We start from the raw sequence: 18,317 nt of genomic DNA on the forward strand, positions 1-18,317 counted from the left end.
CCTTTCCACATAACCTAGTTATGACAGTTGTCTGTTTTGTAAATTCTTCAAATGACACTAGCAATTGAAAAATATAGAAGTTTGGGATCACGAGCAGGCAGGTTGAATCTTTTACCATGTTTTTCTTTTCACATTTTGGTAACAGTGCTGAACATTCGTTTGCATCAGGGTTTTTACTTTTTATAAACAAAATCAGAAAAGGGTATTAATAACCTTTTAAAGTAAAATCCTTCCCCTCTCACATTTGAAATGAAGTATCAGTTTTACTTACATATGAGCTTCCAACTTCTGCTTTAGTTTGCTGGACTATAAAAATTAGAAAAAGTTGCTGTAAGATAACTATTGTGACAAAGGTAAGTTTTTCAGACATCAAAATCTCTTTACCTCCTTTTGAAGATGGATTATATAAAATAATGTTTTTAAAATTTTATTTCTAATAACATACTTTCAAAACATAAAATTTTAAGTATATTTTTACTTCAAAGAAGACAGGAAAGAGAACAGAAAATTAAATTAGGACTAGTGCAAGAGTAGAAAGAAAAATGCTTCATATTTCTAAATACAATGAAAGTAAAATTTTAACTTGAAGAAAAATAGCAAATGCAAGCTGAATGTGATATACTGAGGAGTATCAAACATTTAAACATCTAAAGAATTATCCATCTAAAATATAAAATTTAAGATTTTAGACCTTCACTGAAGAACAGACTTAAAAAACTATATCATCTCTATAATAAAACCTTACCATTAAATGCAAACACTTCTAATGATAACATCAAAATGAAGCAACTGGATTTTGTTAAAAAAAAATTTTAAACACAAAATTTTCTGTTTAAAAGAATAGGAATTTAAGTGGCAATAGTAGTTCTGAATCATCTACCAAATAGATTGAAAAGTCTGAAATATATAATCTGAAATGTATTTTTGATATCAATTATTTTTGTTTGTTTGTTTTTGGCCGAACCACACAGCATGCAAGGTCTTAACTTCCTGACCAAGAACTGAACCTATGCCCTTTGCAGTGGAAATGTGGCGTCTTAGCCACTGGACCACCAGAAAAGCTCTCCAATAAATTTTTTTATAGTGATAAATTTAAAATCTTTAAAACACTGCGATCCAAAATGTACTACCCCAAAATGATCCCATTTTAAAAATATTCTCTACTGTGGCTTAACAAAATTTGTATTAGAGAGGTACAATACCGTATATATGCACATATGAGATGCCGCCATGCATGAGACAATTTCTATTTTCCAAGCCCCCAGGGAAGAAAGAGAAAATCATATAAAGCATATAAAAGACAGAAAGGAAACAACCCTTTCAATCTTCCTTTTCATCTTATTTACTCTCACTCCATAGTTTTCTCCCCCATCAATACAGGTATGTCATCTAACATTCTATCCAATCAAAATCTACCTAACACACCCTTCCTTTTTGTTGTTGTTGTTTTAGTTAAATACATTCTCCCTCAATTATTACTTCTTTTTTTCTCTGCACAGAAATCAAACTAGGGAAACATTGCTATGTCTACTCAGTTACACTGTATGATCTCTTTTAGGTTCTCTTATCTCTATACCCTCACAATTATTGACCATAAAAACCATTAGAAATGGCAAGGCCATGAGTCTGTAGGAAAGGAGGGAAGAATTAAGGGGCAATGTACTTCAAGACTGCTTTAAGATTTCTGTCCTTTTTTTTTTTTTGGAGGCTGGTGTGATCTACTATTTCCTGAGTGCTCTTTTGGTAGAAATCGCTTTCTCACTCTCTCTTTTCCTCAATTCTGACTGCTAATTACTCTTATTAGGGTTTTTCTCAGGCCAGTCCTGTTGGGATCCCAGCACTACTGTGAAGGTTCAATTGTAGCATGCTATCAATCAGGAATTACATGAATCTAAGGGGTAGCTGTTGAAGAACAGCAGATACAAATCACTTTCCAACCCATATTACTGATTTATAGGCTTCAAATTGGCAAAGTCACTGCATCTGTTATGCAGATATATACAGTATTTAAGGGCACCCCCCAATGATAAGGGTAGCATTTTCAAATATAAGATTAATTTGGGCATCAGGACCAATTACAGAGAGTCCATCCACAACAGAAGTATCATAATTTTTAAGTTACTTACACTTTCACCTTCAGACTTGGAGCCTTGTTCTTGTAAAGACTTCTGGAGGTCCTCAATCTGCTGCTGCAACTCTCGGATTCGCTCTTTGCTCAGCCTATTATAAGATGGGTTACATGTGTTTATTTGTACTGAAAGTCAAAGTACTTAAGGATTCGTGCATGTATGCTAAATTGCTTCAATTGTGTCCAACTCTTTGTGACCCTATGGACTATAGTCTGCCAGGCTCCTCTGTCCATTGGGATTCTCCAGGCAAGAAAACTAGAGAGGGTTGCCATGCTCCCCGCCAGGTGATCTTCCGCACCCAGGGATCAATCCCACTTCTCCTACATTGCTGGCGGATTCTTTATCTGCTGAGCCTCCAGGGAAGCCAGGTGCATTATGCAATTTAACTCACAGAGTGTGCATTTAATAGCAACAACCAAAGCTGAAAAACTACCTGTGGCTAGATATAATATATGGCACAGTAAACTACTTTCAAGGAAATATTCTTTTAAAAAAGATATTTTTATCCTAAAAGCATATATGCCCACATTTAAAAGTTTAAAGTACCTTAATGAGTTAGTTTAAAAAGCATAACATTTCTGCAGTGAACTCACTGGAATAAAAATTAGAAAACTAGCTCAGTTTTCCTTCAGTTGTATTTTTAATGAATGGAAACTAGGTTTCTGTTTCTTGTTTCAGATTTCCTAGGGTATTGCAAGAAAAGGAAGGCCACCATTTTTCCAACCATTTCTTCATGACGTTAAAGAGCCTGGCACTAGCAACGAGTGTAGCTTTTTAACTTGGCAAAATCTCATTCTTTAAAACCTTGCTTAATCATTACCTCTACTGAAGTTACCAGCAAGACAATTAGTATCTGTCTTTCTCTTCATATATATGTATATGACAAAACATCCCCTGCCCACTATAATACTACATATTTCCACTGTTATATATATTACATAATCATTACCTACTCACATGTCTACCTTCCTGTATTAAAAGCTCAAACTTAGCATCTCCAGTGCTGATATTGAATTATATAAACTAGCAATATTTAATGGTCTCTTCGGGCTTCCCTTGTGGCTCAGCTGGTAAAGAATCTGCCTGCAATGCAGGAGACCTGGGTTCGATCCCTGAGTTGGAAAGATCCCCTGGAGTAGGGAAAGGCTACCCACTCCAGTATTCTGGCCTGGAGAATTCCATGGACTGTATAGCACATGGGGTCACAAAGAGTTGGACATGACTGAGCGAATTTCACTTTCAATAGTCTCTTCAAGAAGCTAAAATGCTATTATTCTTTTAACTACAGTTGATATAATAGTACATATACAGGTTGACAGACAAGGTGCAAGTGTCTAAAATTCCTAGTGATCTCTCAGATCCAATAAAGGTATGTCCAACAAATCCAAATACTTTTACTGCCAGTATGCTATTTGTAGAGGCAGGATAGCAACAGTGGCAACAGCACAGACTCTGAAGTCTGACTGACAGAAGGTTCAAAGGCAGGGTCCAGAACTCACTAGCTGTGTGATTCGGGCAAGTTTCTTAACGTCCTTGCACCCTCGGTTTCCTGTTCATAAAATGAGATTATCACACTTACTACTTCATAGAGTTATAAGAATTTCAGGGAGTTAATATCAAAAAGAGCTTAGAAGCTCACTAGTAAGCACCACATGTTGGTGTTGTAGTATAGTCACTACATCGTGTCTGACTCTTCGCAACCCCATGAAATGTGGCCCTGCCAGGCTCCTCTGTTCATGAGACTTCCCAGTCAAGAATACTGGAGTGGGTAGCCATTCCTTCTCCAAGAGAGCTTCCCGACCCAAGGTTCGAATCCGCATCTCCCACATTGGCAGGTGGGTTCTTTACCAATGAGCCACCAGGAAAGCCCAAGCGCCACCTAAACATAATTTTTTAAAAATATTTATAAATTTTAAGCACCTCACTGGTATCAAATAAGTACACCATCTGTTTTAAACACATTACCTGTAATCTTCATTACAACCTGCAAATAGGTGCCATCTCCAATTTATATCTGGGATACTAAGTGTGAATTTAAGTAAATGCCCGGTTAAGTAAAGGTGGCATTCAAATTTGATTCCACAATCTATGTACCATCTGTGCACCGGACTCCAGTTGAAAACCATTTATTGCCATTTATTCATTTGTTAAATATTCTGTCATTTGTGAAGACATATGAATGAAATTCAAGAATAAGCAATCTGCTTAACAAAGTCTGCTAAAAATAATGGATAGTGAGAGATGAAAAAAACAAAAACTGAAACTTGCACAAATCCTAATGATTTGAACTACAATGACATCTTCCACCTTTGTGAGTCACGATTCTGTGGCCAGGTAATTAAATGGCTATGATCATCGACTAGGAAGGAGTGCATCAGTCACCTCTGCTCGGTTTCCAGCTCATTCATCTTGCGGTGCTTCTGCTCCAGCTGCTCCTGCAGTTCCTCAATACGCTCATTCTCAGTGCCTTCCTGCTGTAATCGAAGCATCTTATTTTCATGTTGCAGTCGAATGAACACCTCCCTGATGTTAAAAATCAAAATTTCTTTTTAAATTTTTTAAATATGAGTTTAAAAAATTCTTTAACTTTTAAAAAAGAAAATTTCTATCTACTCAACAGCTGTCATTTTGAAATGTTACTAAAGCTTCTAAAAGCTTTTCTTTTAAAAAAAATGTACACTCTAACACTATGTCTCAAAAAACAAATAGTAAATTTTTAAAGGTACAAGATTATAGATCAATAAATGTTTATTATGCAACTCTCTAAGAGATAATATGAATTATTTTTTTTGATAATTTAGAAACTATTCACATTAAAGTAATATACAGCACATCGTTAAAAAACATATGAAGAAAAAGCAATAGATTTAAGAAATTACAGTCTGCCTAAAATTTTTAAATATCCTTTTATGCTAATGACTGTCTTTAGAATTCTGTTTCTAGAAAATATTTTATTAAAGGTATATATACATACATATTTTTTAAAAATGCAAATGATAGGAATGGTGTTAAATTAAAAATAATGCTCTACTACCTGCTGCCCTCCTAAATCCCATTACCCAAAAACAACTAATTTCAATTAATCTCAATTTCTGTTCTGAATGCCAGCATGATAACTTTAAAAATATAGGCTCATAGGACTATTTTTAAGTGATTAATATCACTGCTACTGCTGCTAAGTCACTTCAGTCGTGTCCGACTCTGTGCGACTCCATAGACGGCAGCCCACCAGGCTCCCCCATTCCTGGGATTCTCCAGGCAAGAACACTGGAGTGGGTTGCCATTTCCTTCTCCAATGCATGAAAGTGAAAGTGAAGTCTCTCAGTCAGGTCCGACTCTTAGCAACCCCATGGACTGCAGCCTACCAGGCTCCTCCATCCATGGGATTTTCCAGGCAAGAGTACTGGAGTGGGTGCCATTGCCTTCTCCTGATTAATATCACTGGATATTACTAACTAAAAGTGCAAGTTAGTTTCCAGCCCAGCTTGTAAGGAGCTCTATCTTAACAGCAAAAAAACTGAACAAACTGAAAATCAACAACTTTTAAAAACTATGCAAAATGAAAGAATTCAACTACAAAAGGCCACATATGGTATGATTCCACAAATATGAAATGTCTGTAATAAGCAAATCCACAGAGATAAACAGTAGATTACTGGTTACCTGGAGCTGGCATTGGAGGGGAGGCAGGAATGGGTATCTTTTGGGGAGGATGAAAATGTTCTAGAATTAGATAGCGATGATGGTTGTACAACTTGTGACTACTAAAAAGTACCAGACTGCACATTTGTAAATGCATGAATTATATCTCAGTAATAAATAAAGAGTAGGATGTGAAGTAATTAATAAGTAAAACTGTTGCCACAAAAAGGAAAAGAAGACCATAAAAATACCAGGTAAGTCAAATACCTAGAAGTAAACACAGCAATAAAATACCAAAATAAAAGTTGGTTCAAGAGGAACCTTTAAAATGTGTATTTTAACTCTGGCTTACTAGTCCTGCAATTGACAGATCATCTCCTACTTTGTTTCACTGTTGGGAATTTGAAAACTATGTATTAAAAAGGTTTTCCAGAGTTTAAGAAAGGAAATTCCTATCCATTAAATAACTGTCATTTTAAAGTGATACCGAAGAGTTTAAGGATAGAAAAATAAGTTCTACACAATAAAGGTCATATTACAAAAAACCAGAATATGTTATTCAGCTAGTAAGTGAAATTTTATTTCTGGTAAATTTTTAAACTGCTATAGTAGCAATAACAATATGATTTAGAAAGTATAAGCAGATGAGACAAAGTATTTTCAAGCTCTATGACTCATAAAGTGAAAAATAAAGGCTTAGAAAATTATGAAAAGAATTCACATTTCTAATATTAAGTATGGGTTGTCAATTGATAAAGACAAATTTACCTATATTCCACTGGCATAATCTCAGCAGCAAGAGTCTCATAACTTTTTGTAGCAGATGCATCTAAACAATATCAGCAACGAAAAAATAGATTAACATCTCAGTATCTAACATTAAAAAACCTTTTCTAAATGCAACAAAATCCACCTGCTTGGTTTAGGTGATCCTGTTGTACTTGTGAACATCGAAGCTCTTCATTTGTTTCTTTCAGAGTGTCACGCTGTTCTATTAGTCTCTAAAAAAGAATTATTTATATAAGCAAAATATTTAATTCTGCCCAAAAGCAATGTACTTTATACTTAAGATAATTTACCTTAATATGTTAATCTGATAATTGCTCCCTACTTAATTAAAAAAGACAACGTTTTAGTTTTAGTGCTAAGGGGTAATTTTCTCTTGTGTAAATCACATAAATAACAAGACTTTATATAACACAAAGCTTGTGATTTTCCCACTAGATAGCTTATCTTTGAACCAAATGAATGTATTATACAACAGAGTACAAAAATTTAACTTTAGAGTAATAAGAGCATATGGACTCTGGAGGCAAACAGAGTGTGGCTTGAAATCAGTTTTACTATTTCCAGTTGTATTATTTAAGGCAAGCTACTGACTCTTTGGCTTTAGATCTTTATCATCAAAATAGAGATACTGATTCATAAGCCCCTAAAAGGTGTTCTGAGTAGTGAATGAGGAGAAGTTTGTCTAATATCTAGAATACAGTCCAGTGTATAAGAGATGTGAGAGACTTGTTATTTCCTTCTATTACTGTAAACAGCATATTGGAAGTATGAATCTGTGAAAACCCACTATCTCCCAGGGATAGTATGCTAGGACTCCATGTCATTAGCCATTTTATTTTACTGGACTGGATGAAGCACAAGCTGGAATCAAGATTGCCGGGAGAAATAACAGTAACCTCAGATATGCCGATGACACCACCCTTGTGGCAGAAAGCAAAGAGGAACTAAAGAGCCTCTTCGTGAAGGTGAAAGAGGAGAGTGAAAAAGCTGGCTTAAAACTCAACATTCAAAAAGAGAAGATTCTGGCATCCAGTCCCATCACTTCATGCAAATAGATGGGGAAATAATGGAAACAGAGACAGACTATTTTTCAGGCTCCAAAATCACTGCAGATGGTGACTGCAGCCACGAAAGTAAAAGACACTTGTTCCTTGGAAGAAAAGCTATGACAACCTAGACAGCATATTAAAAAACAGAAACATTATTTTATGGACAAAGGTCCATATAGTCAAAGCTATGGTTTTTCCAGTAGTCATGTATGGTTGTGACAGGCTGAGTGCCGAAGTATTGATGCTTTTGAACTGGAGTGTGGGAGAAAATGCCTGAGAGTCCCTTGAACTGGAAGGAGATCCAACCAGTCCATCCTAAAGGAAATCAGGCTGGAATATTCATTGGAAGGACTGATGCTGAAGCTGAAGCTCATACTATGGCCACCTGATACGAAGAACTAACTCACTGGAAAAGACCCTGTTCCTGGGAAATATTGAAGGCAGGAGGAGAAGGGGACAACAGAGGATGAAACGGTTGGATGGCAACACCGATTCAATGGACATAAATTTGAACAAGCTCCAGAAGTGGGTGACAGACAGGGAAGCCTGGTGTGCTCCAGTGCTGCTGCTGCTAAGTCGCTTCAGTCGTGTACGACTCTGTGCGACCCCAGAGACGGCAGCCCACCCGTCCCTGGGGTTCTCCAGGCAAGAACACTGGAGTGGGTTGCCATTTCCTTCTCCAATGCATGAAAGTGAAAAGTGAAAGTGAAGCCGCACAGTAGTGTCCAACTCTTAGTGACCCCATGGACTGCAGCCTACCAGGCTCCTCCGTCCATGGGATTTTCCAGGCAGGAGTACTGGAGTGGGGTACCATTGCCTTCTCCGCATGGGGTTGCAAAAAGTTGTACACGACCAAGCCACCAAACTCAACTGGTTTTATTTTACAGCTGACAGTCAAATGACAAATTTCTACACTCTGAAAAAAAGGCTCAGGTATAAATGAGTTTTCCAGAACCTGAAAAGTAACATAAAATCGTATTTTAAATGCTGCTATACTTCAAATCAATAAATAAAACCCTATTAGGTCCATTAGATCAGATTAGTCACTCAGTTGTGTCTGACTCTTTGCAACCCCATGAATTGCAGCACGCCAGGCCTCCCTGTCCCTCACCAACTCCCAGAGTTCACTGAGACTCACGTCCATCGAGTCAGTGATGCCATCCAGCCAACTCATCCTCTGTCGTCCCCTTCTCCTCTTGCCCCCAATCCCCTCCAGCATCAGAGTCTTTTCCAATGAGTCAACTCTTCGCACGAGGTGGCCAAAGTACTGGAGTTTCAGCTTTCGCATCATTTCTTCCAAAGAAATCCCAGGGCTGATCTCCTTCAGAATGGACTGGTTGGATCTCTTTGCAGTCCAAGGGACTCTCAAGAGTCTTCTCCAACACCACACTTTAAAAGCATCAATTCTTCGGCGCTCAGCCTTCTTCACAGTCCAACTCTCACATCCATACATGACCACAGGAGAAACCACAGCCTTGACTAGACGAACCTTTGTTGGCAAAGTAATGTCTCTGATTTTGAATATGCCATCTAGGTCAGTCATAACTTTCCTTCCAAAGAGTAAGCATCTTTTAATTTCATGGCTGCAGTCACCATCTGCAGTCATTTTGGAGCCCAGAAAAATAAAGTCTGACACTGTTTCCACTGTTTCCCCATCTATTTCCCATGAAGTGGTGGGACCGGATGCCATGATCTTCATTTTCTGAATGCTGAGCTTTAAGCCAACTTTTTCACTCTCCACTTTCACTTTCATCAAGAGGCTTTTGAGTTCCTCTTCACTTTCTGCCATAAGGGTGGTGTCATCTGCATATCTGAGGTTACTGATATTTCTCCCGGCAATCTTGATTCCAGCTTGTGTTTCTTCCAGTCCAGCGTTTCTCATGATGTACTCTGCATAGAAGTTAAATACACAGGGTGACAATATACAGCCTTGACGTACTCCTTTTCCTATTTGGAACCAGTCTGTTGTTTCATGTCCAGTTCTAACTGTTGTTTCCTGACCTGCATACAAATTTTTCAAGAGTCAGATCAGGTGGTCTGGTATTCCCATCTCTTTCAGAATTTTCCACCGTTTATTGTGATCCATACATTCAAAGGCTTTGGCATAGTCAATAAAGCAGAAATAGATGTTTTTCTGGAACTCTTGCTTTTTCCATGATCCAGCGGATGTTGGCAATTTGATCTCTGGTTCCTCTGCCCTTTCTAAAACCAGCTTGAACATCAGGAAGTTCACGGTTCACATATTGCTGAAGCCTGGCTTGGAGATTTTTGAGCATTACTTTACTAGTGTGTGAGATGAATGCAATTGTGCGGTAGTTTGAGCATTCTTTGGCATTGCCTTTCTTTGGGATAGGAATGAAAACTGACCTTTTCCAGTCCTGTGGCCACTGCTGAGTCTTCCAAATTTGCTGGCATATTGAGTGCAGCACTTTCACAGCATCATCCTTCAGGATTTGGAATAGCTCAACTGGAATTCCATCACCTCCACTAGTTTTGTTCGTAGTGATGCTTTCTAAGGCCCACTTGACTTCACATTCCAGGATGTATGGCTCTAGGTCAGTGATCACACCATTGTGATTATGTGGGTCGTGCAGATCCTTTTTGTACAGTTCTTCTGTGTATTCTTGCCACCTCTTCTTAATATCTTCTGCTTCTGTTAGGTCCGTACCATTTCTGTCCTTTATCGAGCTCATCTTTGCATGAAATGTTCCTTTGGTATCTCTGATTTTCTTGAAGAGATCCCTAGTCTTTCCCATTCTGTTGCTTTCCTCTATTTCTTTGCATTGATCGCTGAAGAAGGCTTTCTTATCTCTTCTTGCTATTCTTTGGAACTCTGCATTCAGATGTTTATAGCTTTCCTTTTCTCCTTTGCTTTTCGCTTCTCTTCTTTTCACAGCTATTTGTAAGGCCTCCCCAGACAGCCATTTTGCTTTTTTGCATTTCTTTTCTATGGGAATGGTCTTGATCCCTGTCTCCTATACAATGTCACGAACCTCATTCCATAGTTCATCAGGCACTCTATCTATCAGATCTAGGCCCTTAAATCTATATCTCACTTCCACTGTAAAATTATAAGGGATTTGATTTAGGTCATACCTGAATGGTCTAGTGGTTTTCCCTATTTTCTTCAATTTAAGTCTGAATTTGGCAATAAGGAGTTCATGATCTGAGCCACAGTCAGCTCCTGGTCTTGTTTTTGCTGACTGTATAGAGCTTCTCCATCTTTGGTTGCAAAGCATATAATCAATCTGATTTCGGTGTTGACCATCTGGTGATGTCCATGTGTAGAGTCTTCTCTTGTGTTGTTGGAAGAGGGTGTTTGTTATGACCAGTGCATTTTCTTGGCAAAACTCTATTAGTCTTTGCCCTGCTTCATTCCATATTCCAAGGCCAAATTTGCCTGTTTCTCCATGTGTTTCTTGACTTTCTACTTTTGCATTCCAGTCTCCTATAATGAAAAGGACATCTTTTTTGGGTGTTAGTTCTAAAAGGTCTTGTACGTCTTCATAGAACCGTTCAACTTCGGCTTCTTCAGCGTTACTGGTTGGGGCATAGACTTGGATTACTGTGATATTGAATGGTTTGCCTTGGAAACGAACAGAGATCATTCTGTCGTTTTTGAGATTGCATCCAAGTACTGCATTTCGAACTCTTTTGTTGACCATGATGGCTACTCCATTTCTTCTGAGGGATTCCCGCCCGCAGTAGTAGATATAATGGTCATCTGAGTTAAATTCACCCATTCCAGTCCATTTTAGTTCGCTGATTCCTCGAATGTCGACATTCACTCTTGCCATCTCTTGTTTGACCACTTCCAATTTGCCTTGATTCATGGACCTGACATTCCAGTTTCCTATGCAATACTGTTCTTTACAGCATCGGACCTTGCTTCTATCACCAGTCACACAGCTGGGTATTCTTTTTGCTTTGGCTCCATCCCTTCATTCTCTCTGGAGTTATTTCTCCACTGATCTCCAGTAACATATTGGGCACCTACTGACCTGGGCGACGGCCGGGAGGAGCTACCCCATGCCCCCACGCCCGAGGCCAGGGGCAGCGGCCAGGAGGAGCAACCCACGCCCGAGGCCAGGGGCGGTGACGAGAGGAGTTACCCGGAGCCCTGGCTGTGAGGGTGCAGGAGGGCCTAGAGGAGCTATCCCACATTGAAGGTCAGGAAGGGCGGCGGTGAGGAGATACCCCTCATCCAAGGTAAGGAGCAATGGCTGCACTTTGCTGGAGCAGCCGTGAAGAGATACCCCACGCCCAAGGTAAGAGAAACCCAAGTAAGACGATAGGTGTTGCAAGAGGGCATCAGAGGGCAAACACACTAAAACCATACTCACAGAAAACTAGTCAATCTAATCACACTAGGACCACAGCCTTGTCTAACTCAATGAAACTAAGATATCCATAGAGGACATTAAAAAGTCCTAACATATTCCTGTAGATCCAGGAGGTCAACTATGTACAGAGCTGTGTGCATGCCCAGAAATAACCTGAGAGGACCCCAATGTCTCAGCTCTGGATAAACTTGAAGCCCTGTGCAAACAGGAAATAAAGGCAAAGGCAGAGTTTTAAACTTCCTAAGAACTGAAGATGTTTTCCAAAATAAACACACATTAAGTCCTTTGGCAAAGATTGGGAGATCTACGGAAACAGCTGACAAATCATTAACTGATCTCAGTGGTTACTGAGCACAGAATGCAGTGGCTCCACATTACAAAGAAAAAAAAACTTTACAAAGAAAGAAAAACTTTATAGAATTAGTCTAAAAGACTCACTAAAAAACCAGCAAAAACAAAAAACCCTGAGGTTGGGGGGAAATCTGATTTCCAGAATTGAAATACATTATTATTTTAAAGGTCATATTTTCAACAACAACAAAAAAACAAAACATGCAAAGAAATAGAGAAATACTTACACAGGGGGAAAAAAATGAACAGTTAACAGAAAGAGTCAATGAGATGACACTAGTGGGTGGACATACTAGACAAAGACTTTAAGTGAGCTAAGACCAAAAATGCAGGAACATTTTCTCAATGCATTTTATATCATATCACCTTGACACCAAAACCAGGCAATGACATCAAAACAAAACTACCAACCAATATCTCTTATAATACAGATGGGAAAACACTCAACAAAATACCAGCACACTGAAATCAAGCAACATACAGAAGTGATTATACCCTATGACTAAGTAGAATTTACCTTAAGAACACAAACTGGTTTAAGATTTTAAAAAAATCAATGTAATACATGACATTAATATAGTAAAAGACAAGAACTATGTGTCATCCTACTAACCCAGAAACAGAAGTTGACAAAATCCAGTACCCTTTCAGGATAAAAACATGGAATAAATTAGGAATTAAAACTTCTTTAACCTGACAGAAGGCATCTACAAATAAAATCTACAACTAATAAGACACATAATGGTGAAAGAATGAATGCTTTCTTCTGAATATTGGAAACAAGAGAAAGATACTCTCACCTTGCCATTTCTTTCAACAAAGTACTGAAGGTTCTAGACAGGACAATTTAACAAGAACTAAGACATTCAGAATGCAAAAAAAGAAATAAAACTATCTGTATTTACAGATGTCCTGATTTTGTGTATAGAAATACTAAAGAATTCACTAAAAACTACTAGAAATACTAAGGGAATCCAACAAGGATGTAAATAAAATATAAGATCAATGTCAAAAAATAAATTGTATTTCTATATGTTAGCACTGACAGAAAGAATAAAACACTCATGAACGGTTTTAAAAGGTACGAATCTTATAAAATGAAAACTATAAAACACTGTTGAAAGAAACTAAAGACCTAAATATATGGAATGTTATGACATATTAATGGATCAGAAAACTTAATGCTATTAAGGTGGCCAGGTTTCCAAACTGATCAACAGATTCAGGAAATTTCTATCAATATTTCAATCTGGCTATTTTGCAGGAACAATAATCTGACCCTTATATTCGTATGAAATGCTAAAGATCCAGAATAACCAAAACAATAGCTTTCCAAAGAAAAAGTTGGAGAACTTATTTCAAACAAGTATACTTTCCAATTTCAACTTAGTACAAAGCTTCAGTAATCATGACAGTGTGGTACTACCATAAAATTAGACATGTATATCAATGACAGTTAAAAATCTGAAAATAAACTCTAACATTTGTGGCCAAATGCTTTTTTTTTTTTTTAATAGAAAAAAATTTTTTAATGTGAAGTTTTACCTTGAGAAAAGGAAAAAATCTAATTATTCTGAAATAACCTATTATTACTGTAAACTGAATAAGAATCAACTTCTCTGGTCTCAGTCTCACAAAGTATATACAAAATGTATCAACAATTCCAATAAGCACAATAAAAAATTTCAAAGTATTCCAGTGTTGATGAAAATATTTCCTTTTCAAAATTATTATCTGTTTAGAAAACATATAGAACATACATCATTTCATAGCAGTATACAAAGGTGGTGAGAGGGACTCTTAAAAATTAACAGTTAAATGCTCAACTACAAATGCATTACATTCCAAAAGCTGGGTTTTAAGTCATTCATTTGAAATTCAAAAAAATCCTTTATAAATGTCTAACATCAAAGAGTATAATTTGATTTAAAATATATATAATCTATTATGAATCTGGAACACCAAAGAAAAGCAATGAAAAATAGTGAATTAATTCACTGAAACACTATTAATTATAATTAAAGTATGAAACAGTATGCTGATAAATCATCTTTGAAGCATTTATCCTAAAAAGTGGTCTTCATCTTACATCATGATAAGAACCTATAGCAACCTATTTTTCTTTTATTCATTTATTCTTTGTATTGTTGCAAGGAATATTTGAGGAAAACATCAAATGCCTAGATTTTCAATTCTCTTTTATCTGATCTTTGAGATTCTCTCCACTTTTATGATACTTCTCTTATCTGATATTCAAGACTGTGACTATTTTACTGATTTCACTCAGAAAACTCAAAAAGAGTACTAAAATTCCATAATCCTATCAACTATTACAGCAAAAGGCTTCTGGTAGGAATTATTCCAATAAAATGACAAAATAGATTCAAGCTATCTAAATTGTTCTTTTTATAGGATATATTTCTATTTTAAATGGTACCTTCAATGCTGATTCTAACAGATATAAAAATACAAAGTAGTAGTTTACGAATATCAGTCCTGAGACATTTAATTTTCTTGCCGTTGGCCACAGATGCATTATCATAGGATAAATGTACATTATTCCTATAATATGTTCTGCATTTTCAAATTCTTCTGAAAATACAATGGCCAAATGCTTTCTTTTTACTTTAAAAAAATTAATAGGTTTTTTTTTTTTTTTAAAAAAGACCTGAACAGAAAGTACAAAGTTCCCATATATTCCATCATCCCCACCCCTCACCAACTCCCCAGTTTCCCTTATTATTAACATCTTGCATTAGTGTGGCTACTTGTAAGAACTGATAAGCCAAAAGTGATATACTATTATTAACTAAAGGACATAAGTCTACATTAGGGTACATTCTTTGTTTCATTTTTATGAGTTTTGAAAAAGGTATAATATATCCATCATTACAGGACCATGTCAACTGATTTTTAACAATAGTATCAAGAATATTCAGTGGGGGAAAGAACAGTCATGTCAAAAAATGGTGCTGGGACAAATGAGTATCTAAACACAAAGGAAGAAAGTTAGAAACCTATCTCACACCACATAGAAATAGATTCAATATTGATCACAGAGTAAATATAAGAGCTAAAAATATAAAATTCCTAAAAGAAAACAGAGGAATAAACCTTTATAACCTTAAGGTTACCCAATGGTGTCACAGAAACACCACCAAAAAAACACAAAAGAAAAAGTAGATAACTTTGTTTTCATCAAATAAAAAACTATTCTGCTGCAACACACACACACACACACACACACACACACACCATTTAAAAAGTGCAAAGATGACTCACAGAATGGGAGAAAATATTTGCAAACCATGTATCTGACAAGAGATTTGTATCTAGAATATATAAAGAACTCTTAGAATTCAAAAATAAAAAAGCAAATAAAAAATAAAATGTGGTCTAAAGAATTTGAAGGGGCATTTCTCAATGAAATAAAATCAGAAATGGTCAATAAGTTCATGAAAAGATGTTCAACATCATTTGTCATTAGGGAAATACAAATCAAAACCACAATGGTATACTACTTCATACCTACTAGGATAGCCAAAGTTAAAACTCAATATGATTTGACAAGAGTTGGGAGAAATTTGAATCTTTTACAAACTACTAGTGAGAATTAAAAATGGTTCATCCACTTTAGAAAAGTCTGGTAATTCTTAAAAAAAGTTAAACACCTACCATATGACCCAGCAATACCATTCCTCAACACCTATTCAAGAAATGAAGACGTGTGTCCACATAAAAACTTGTACATAAATGTTCATAGCCCAATACAGATTACTAACGCATATATATGGAATTTAGAAAGATGGTAACGACAACCCTGTATGCGAGACAGCAAAAGAGACACAGATGTATAGAACAGTCTTTTGGACTCTGTGGGAGAGGAGGAGGGGGGGATGATTTGGGAGAATGGCATTAAAACATGTATAATATCATATAAGAAACGAATCACCAGTCCAGGTTCGATGCAGGATATAGGAAGCTTGGGGCTGGTGCACAGGATGACCCAGAGGGATGGTATGGGGAGGGAGGTGGGAGGGGGGTTCAGGATGGGGAACATGTGTACACCCGTGGCGGATGCATGTTGATGTATGGCAAAACCAATACAATATTGTAAAGTAAAAAAAAAGATGCAACAATATACTGGCAAAAAAAAAAAAAATGTTCATAGCCATATTATTCATTTAATAGGCAAAATGTGGAAACAACCCAATTGCACTTTGTTTCTACTGATGAACAGATAAATAAAATGGGGTATATCCATATAACGGATTACTCAATTCAGTTCAGTTCAGTTGCTCAGTCGTGTCCGATTCTTTGCAACCCCATGAATCGCAGCACACCAGGCCTCCCCGTCCATCACCAACTCCCAGAGTTCACTGAGACTCACGTCCATCGAGTCAGTGATGCCATCCAGCCAACTCATCCTCTGTCATCCCCTTCTCCTCTTGCCCCCAATCCCTCCCAGCATCAGAGTCTTTTCCAATGAGTCAACTCTTCGCATGAGGTGGCCAAAGTACTGGAGTTTCAGCTTTCGCATCATTCCTTCCAAAGAAATCCCAGGGCTGATCTCCTTCAGAATGGACTAGTTGGATCTCCTTGCAGTCCGAGGGACTCTCAAGAGTCTTCTCCAACAGCACACTTCAAAAGCATCAATTCTTCGGCGCTCAGCCTTCTTCACAGTCCAACTCTCACATCCATACATGACCACAGGAAAAACCATAGCCTTGACTAGATGAACCTTTGTTGGCAAAGTAATGTCTCTGCTTTTGAATATGCTATCTAGGTTGGTCATAACTTTCCTTCCAAGGAGTAAGCGTCTTTTAATTTCATGGCTGCAGTCACCATCTGCAGTCATTTTGGAGCCCAGAAAAATAAAGTCTGACACTGTTTCCACTGTTTCCCCATCTATTTTCCATGAAGTGATGGGACTGGATGCCATGATCTTCGTTTTCTGAATGTTGAGCTTTAAGCCAACTTTTTCACCCTCCACTTTCACTTTCATCAAGAGGCTTTTTAGTTCCTCTTCACTTTCTGCCATAAGGGTATGCTATCTAGGTTGGTCATAACTTTCCTTCCAAGGAGTAAGTGTCTTTTCATTTCATGGCTGCAATCACCATCTGCAATGATTTTGGAGCCCCCCAAAATAAAGTCTGATGGATTACTACTCAGCAATAAAAATGAATGTAGTACTGATACATGCTGCAACACGGATAAACCTTGAAAGTATTATGCTAAATGATGGAACCCAGTCATAAAAGTCATAAAGTGTATGGTTATATATTTGAGACAGACCAGGCAAATTCACAGACAGCAAGTAGATGATGGTTGCTAAGGCTGGGGAAAAGGGGACCAGATGCAGAATAAGTGCTATTAGGCACAGGGTCTCTTTGGAATAATGACAGAATTCTAAAAATGATGATGGTTTCCAACTCTGAATACACTAAACACCACTGAACTATACCTTTTAAATCGGTGAAATTTATGATATGTAAATTATATCCTAATAAAGCTTTTAAAAATTGCATCTATGGTCCTTGCTTTCAAGGAATTGACAGTCTAGAGCTGGAACACATGCACTAAGACATGACTTCATCTTATTATATCAAAAAAACAACAAAACTACACAAAGAATTTCTACAAGACTTTCTTTTACATCACTAATTTCAATTTGGAGAAAGATGAACTGGTTACATCACTTCCATTCTTAAAACAGCAAGGATAATATTAAAACTAAAATAGGACATACATATTTCACATCAATTATATTTATGTTTACCTCTTTTTCCTTAAGTAAAGCTTCGTGTTTCTCTTCAAGCCGCTTCATTTCAAATGCTAGTGTGTCTGCCCTTTTGGATTCAGAGGAAAGTTTAACATGAAGATCCTGAACCTTTTATCAGAAACAAAAGTAGAAAATAAAGAGTATATAATATTCAAAGCATTTCAGAGATCAATAAATGAACTGGAAATAAAATTTATAGTAAGATTACAGTCTAATTCTAAATATTCGTGGA

General features: G+C 37.0%; 1 protein-coding gene across 5 annotated transcripts in view; it reads right to left on the reverse strand.

Annotated features, from left to right (window-relative positions):
* The window catches only part of HOOK1 (hook microtubule tethering protein 1), a 73,683-nt gene that overhangs the window by 12,617 nt on the left and 42,749 nt on the right, over positions 1–18,317 (reverse strand). For all 5 annotated transcript variants that reach the window (XM_025288608.3, XM_044944915.2, XM_025288609.3 and 2 more), the window contains 6 exons: positions 18,083–18,193; positions 6,685–6,772; positions 6,540–6,600; positions 4,512–4,652; positions 2,127–2,220; positions 272–306 (listed from right to left, as the gene is read on the reverse strand). In XM_025288608.3, the coding sequence (XP_025144393.1) occupies positions 272–306; positions 2,127–2,220; positions 4,512–4,652; positions 6,540–6,600; positions 6,685–6,772; positions 18,083–18,193 (530 nt within the window). The remainder of the gene's footprint in view (positions 1–271; positions 307–2,126; positions 2,221–4,511; positions 4,653–6,539; positions 6,601–6,684; positions 6,773–18,082; positions 18,194–18,317) is intronic.

The sequence above is a fragment of the Bubalus bubalis genome, chromosome 6, assembly GCF_019923935.1.
Source record: "Bubalus bubalis isolate 160015118507 breed Murrah chromosome 6, NDDB_SH_1, whole genome shotgun sequence".
Taxonomy (NCBI): Eukaryota; Metazoa; Chordata; class Mammalia; order Artiodactyla; family Bovidae; genus Bubalus; species Bubalus bubalis.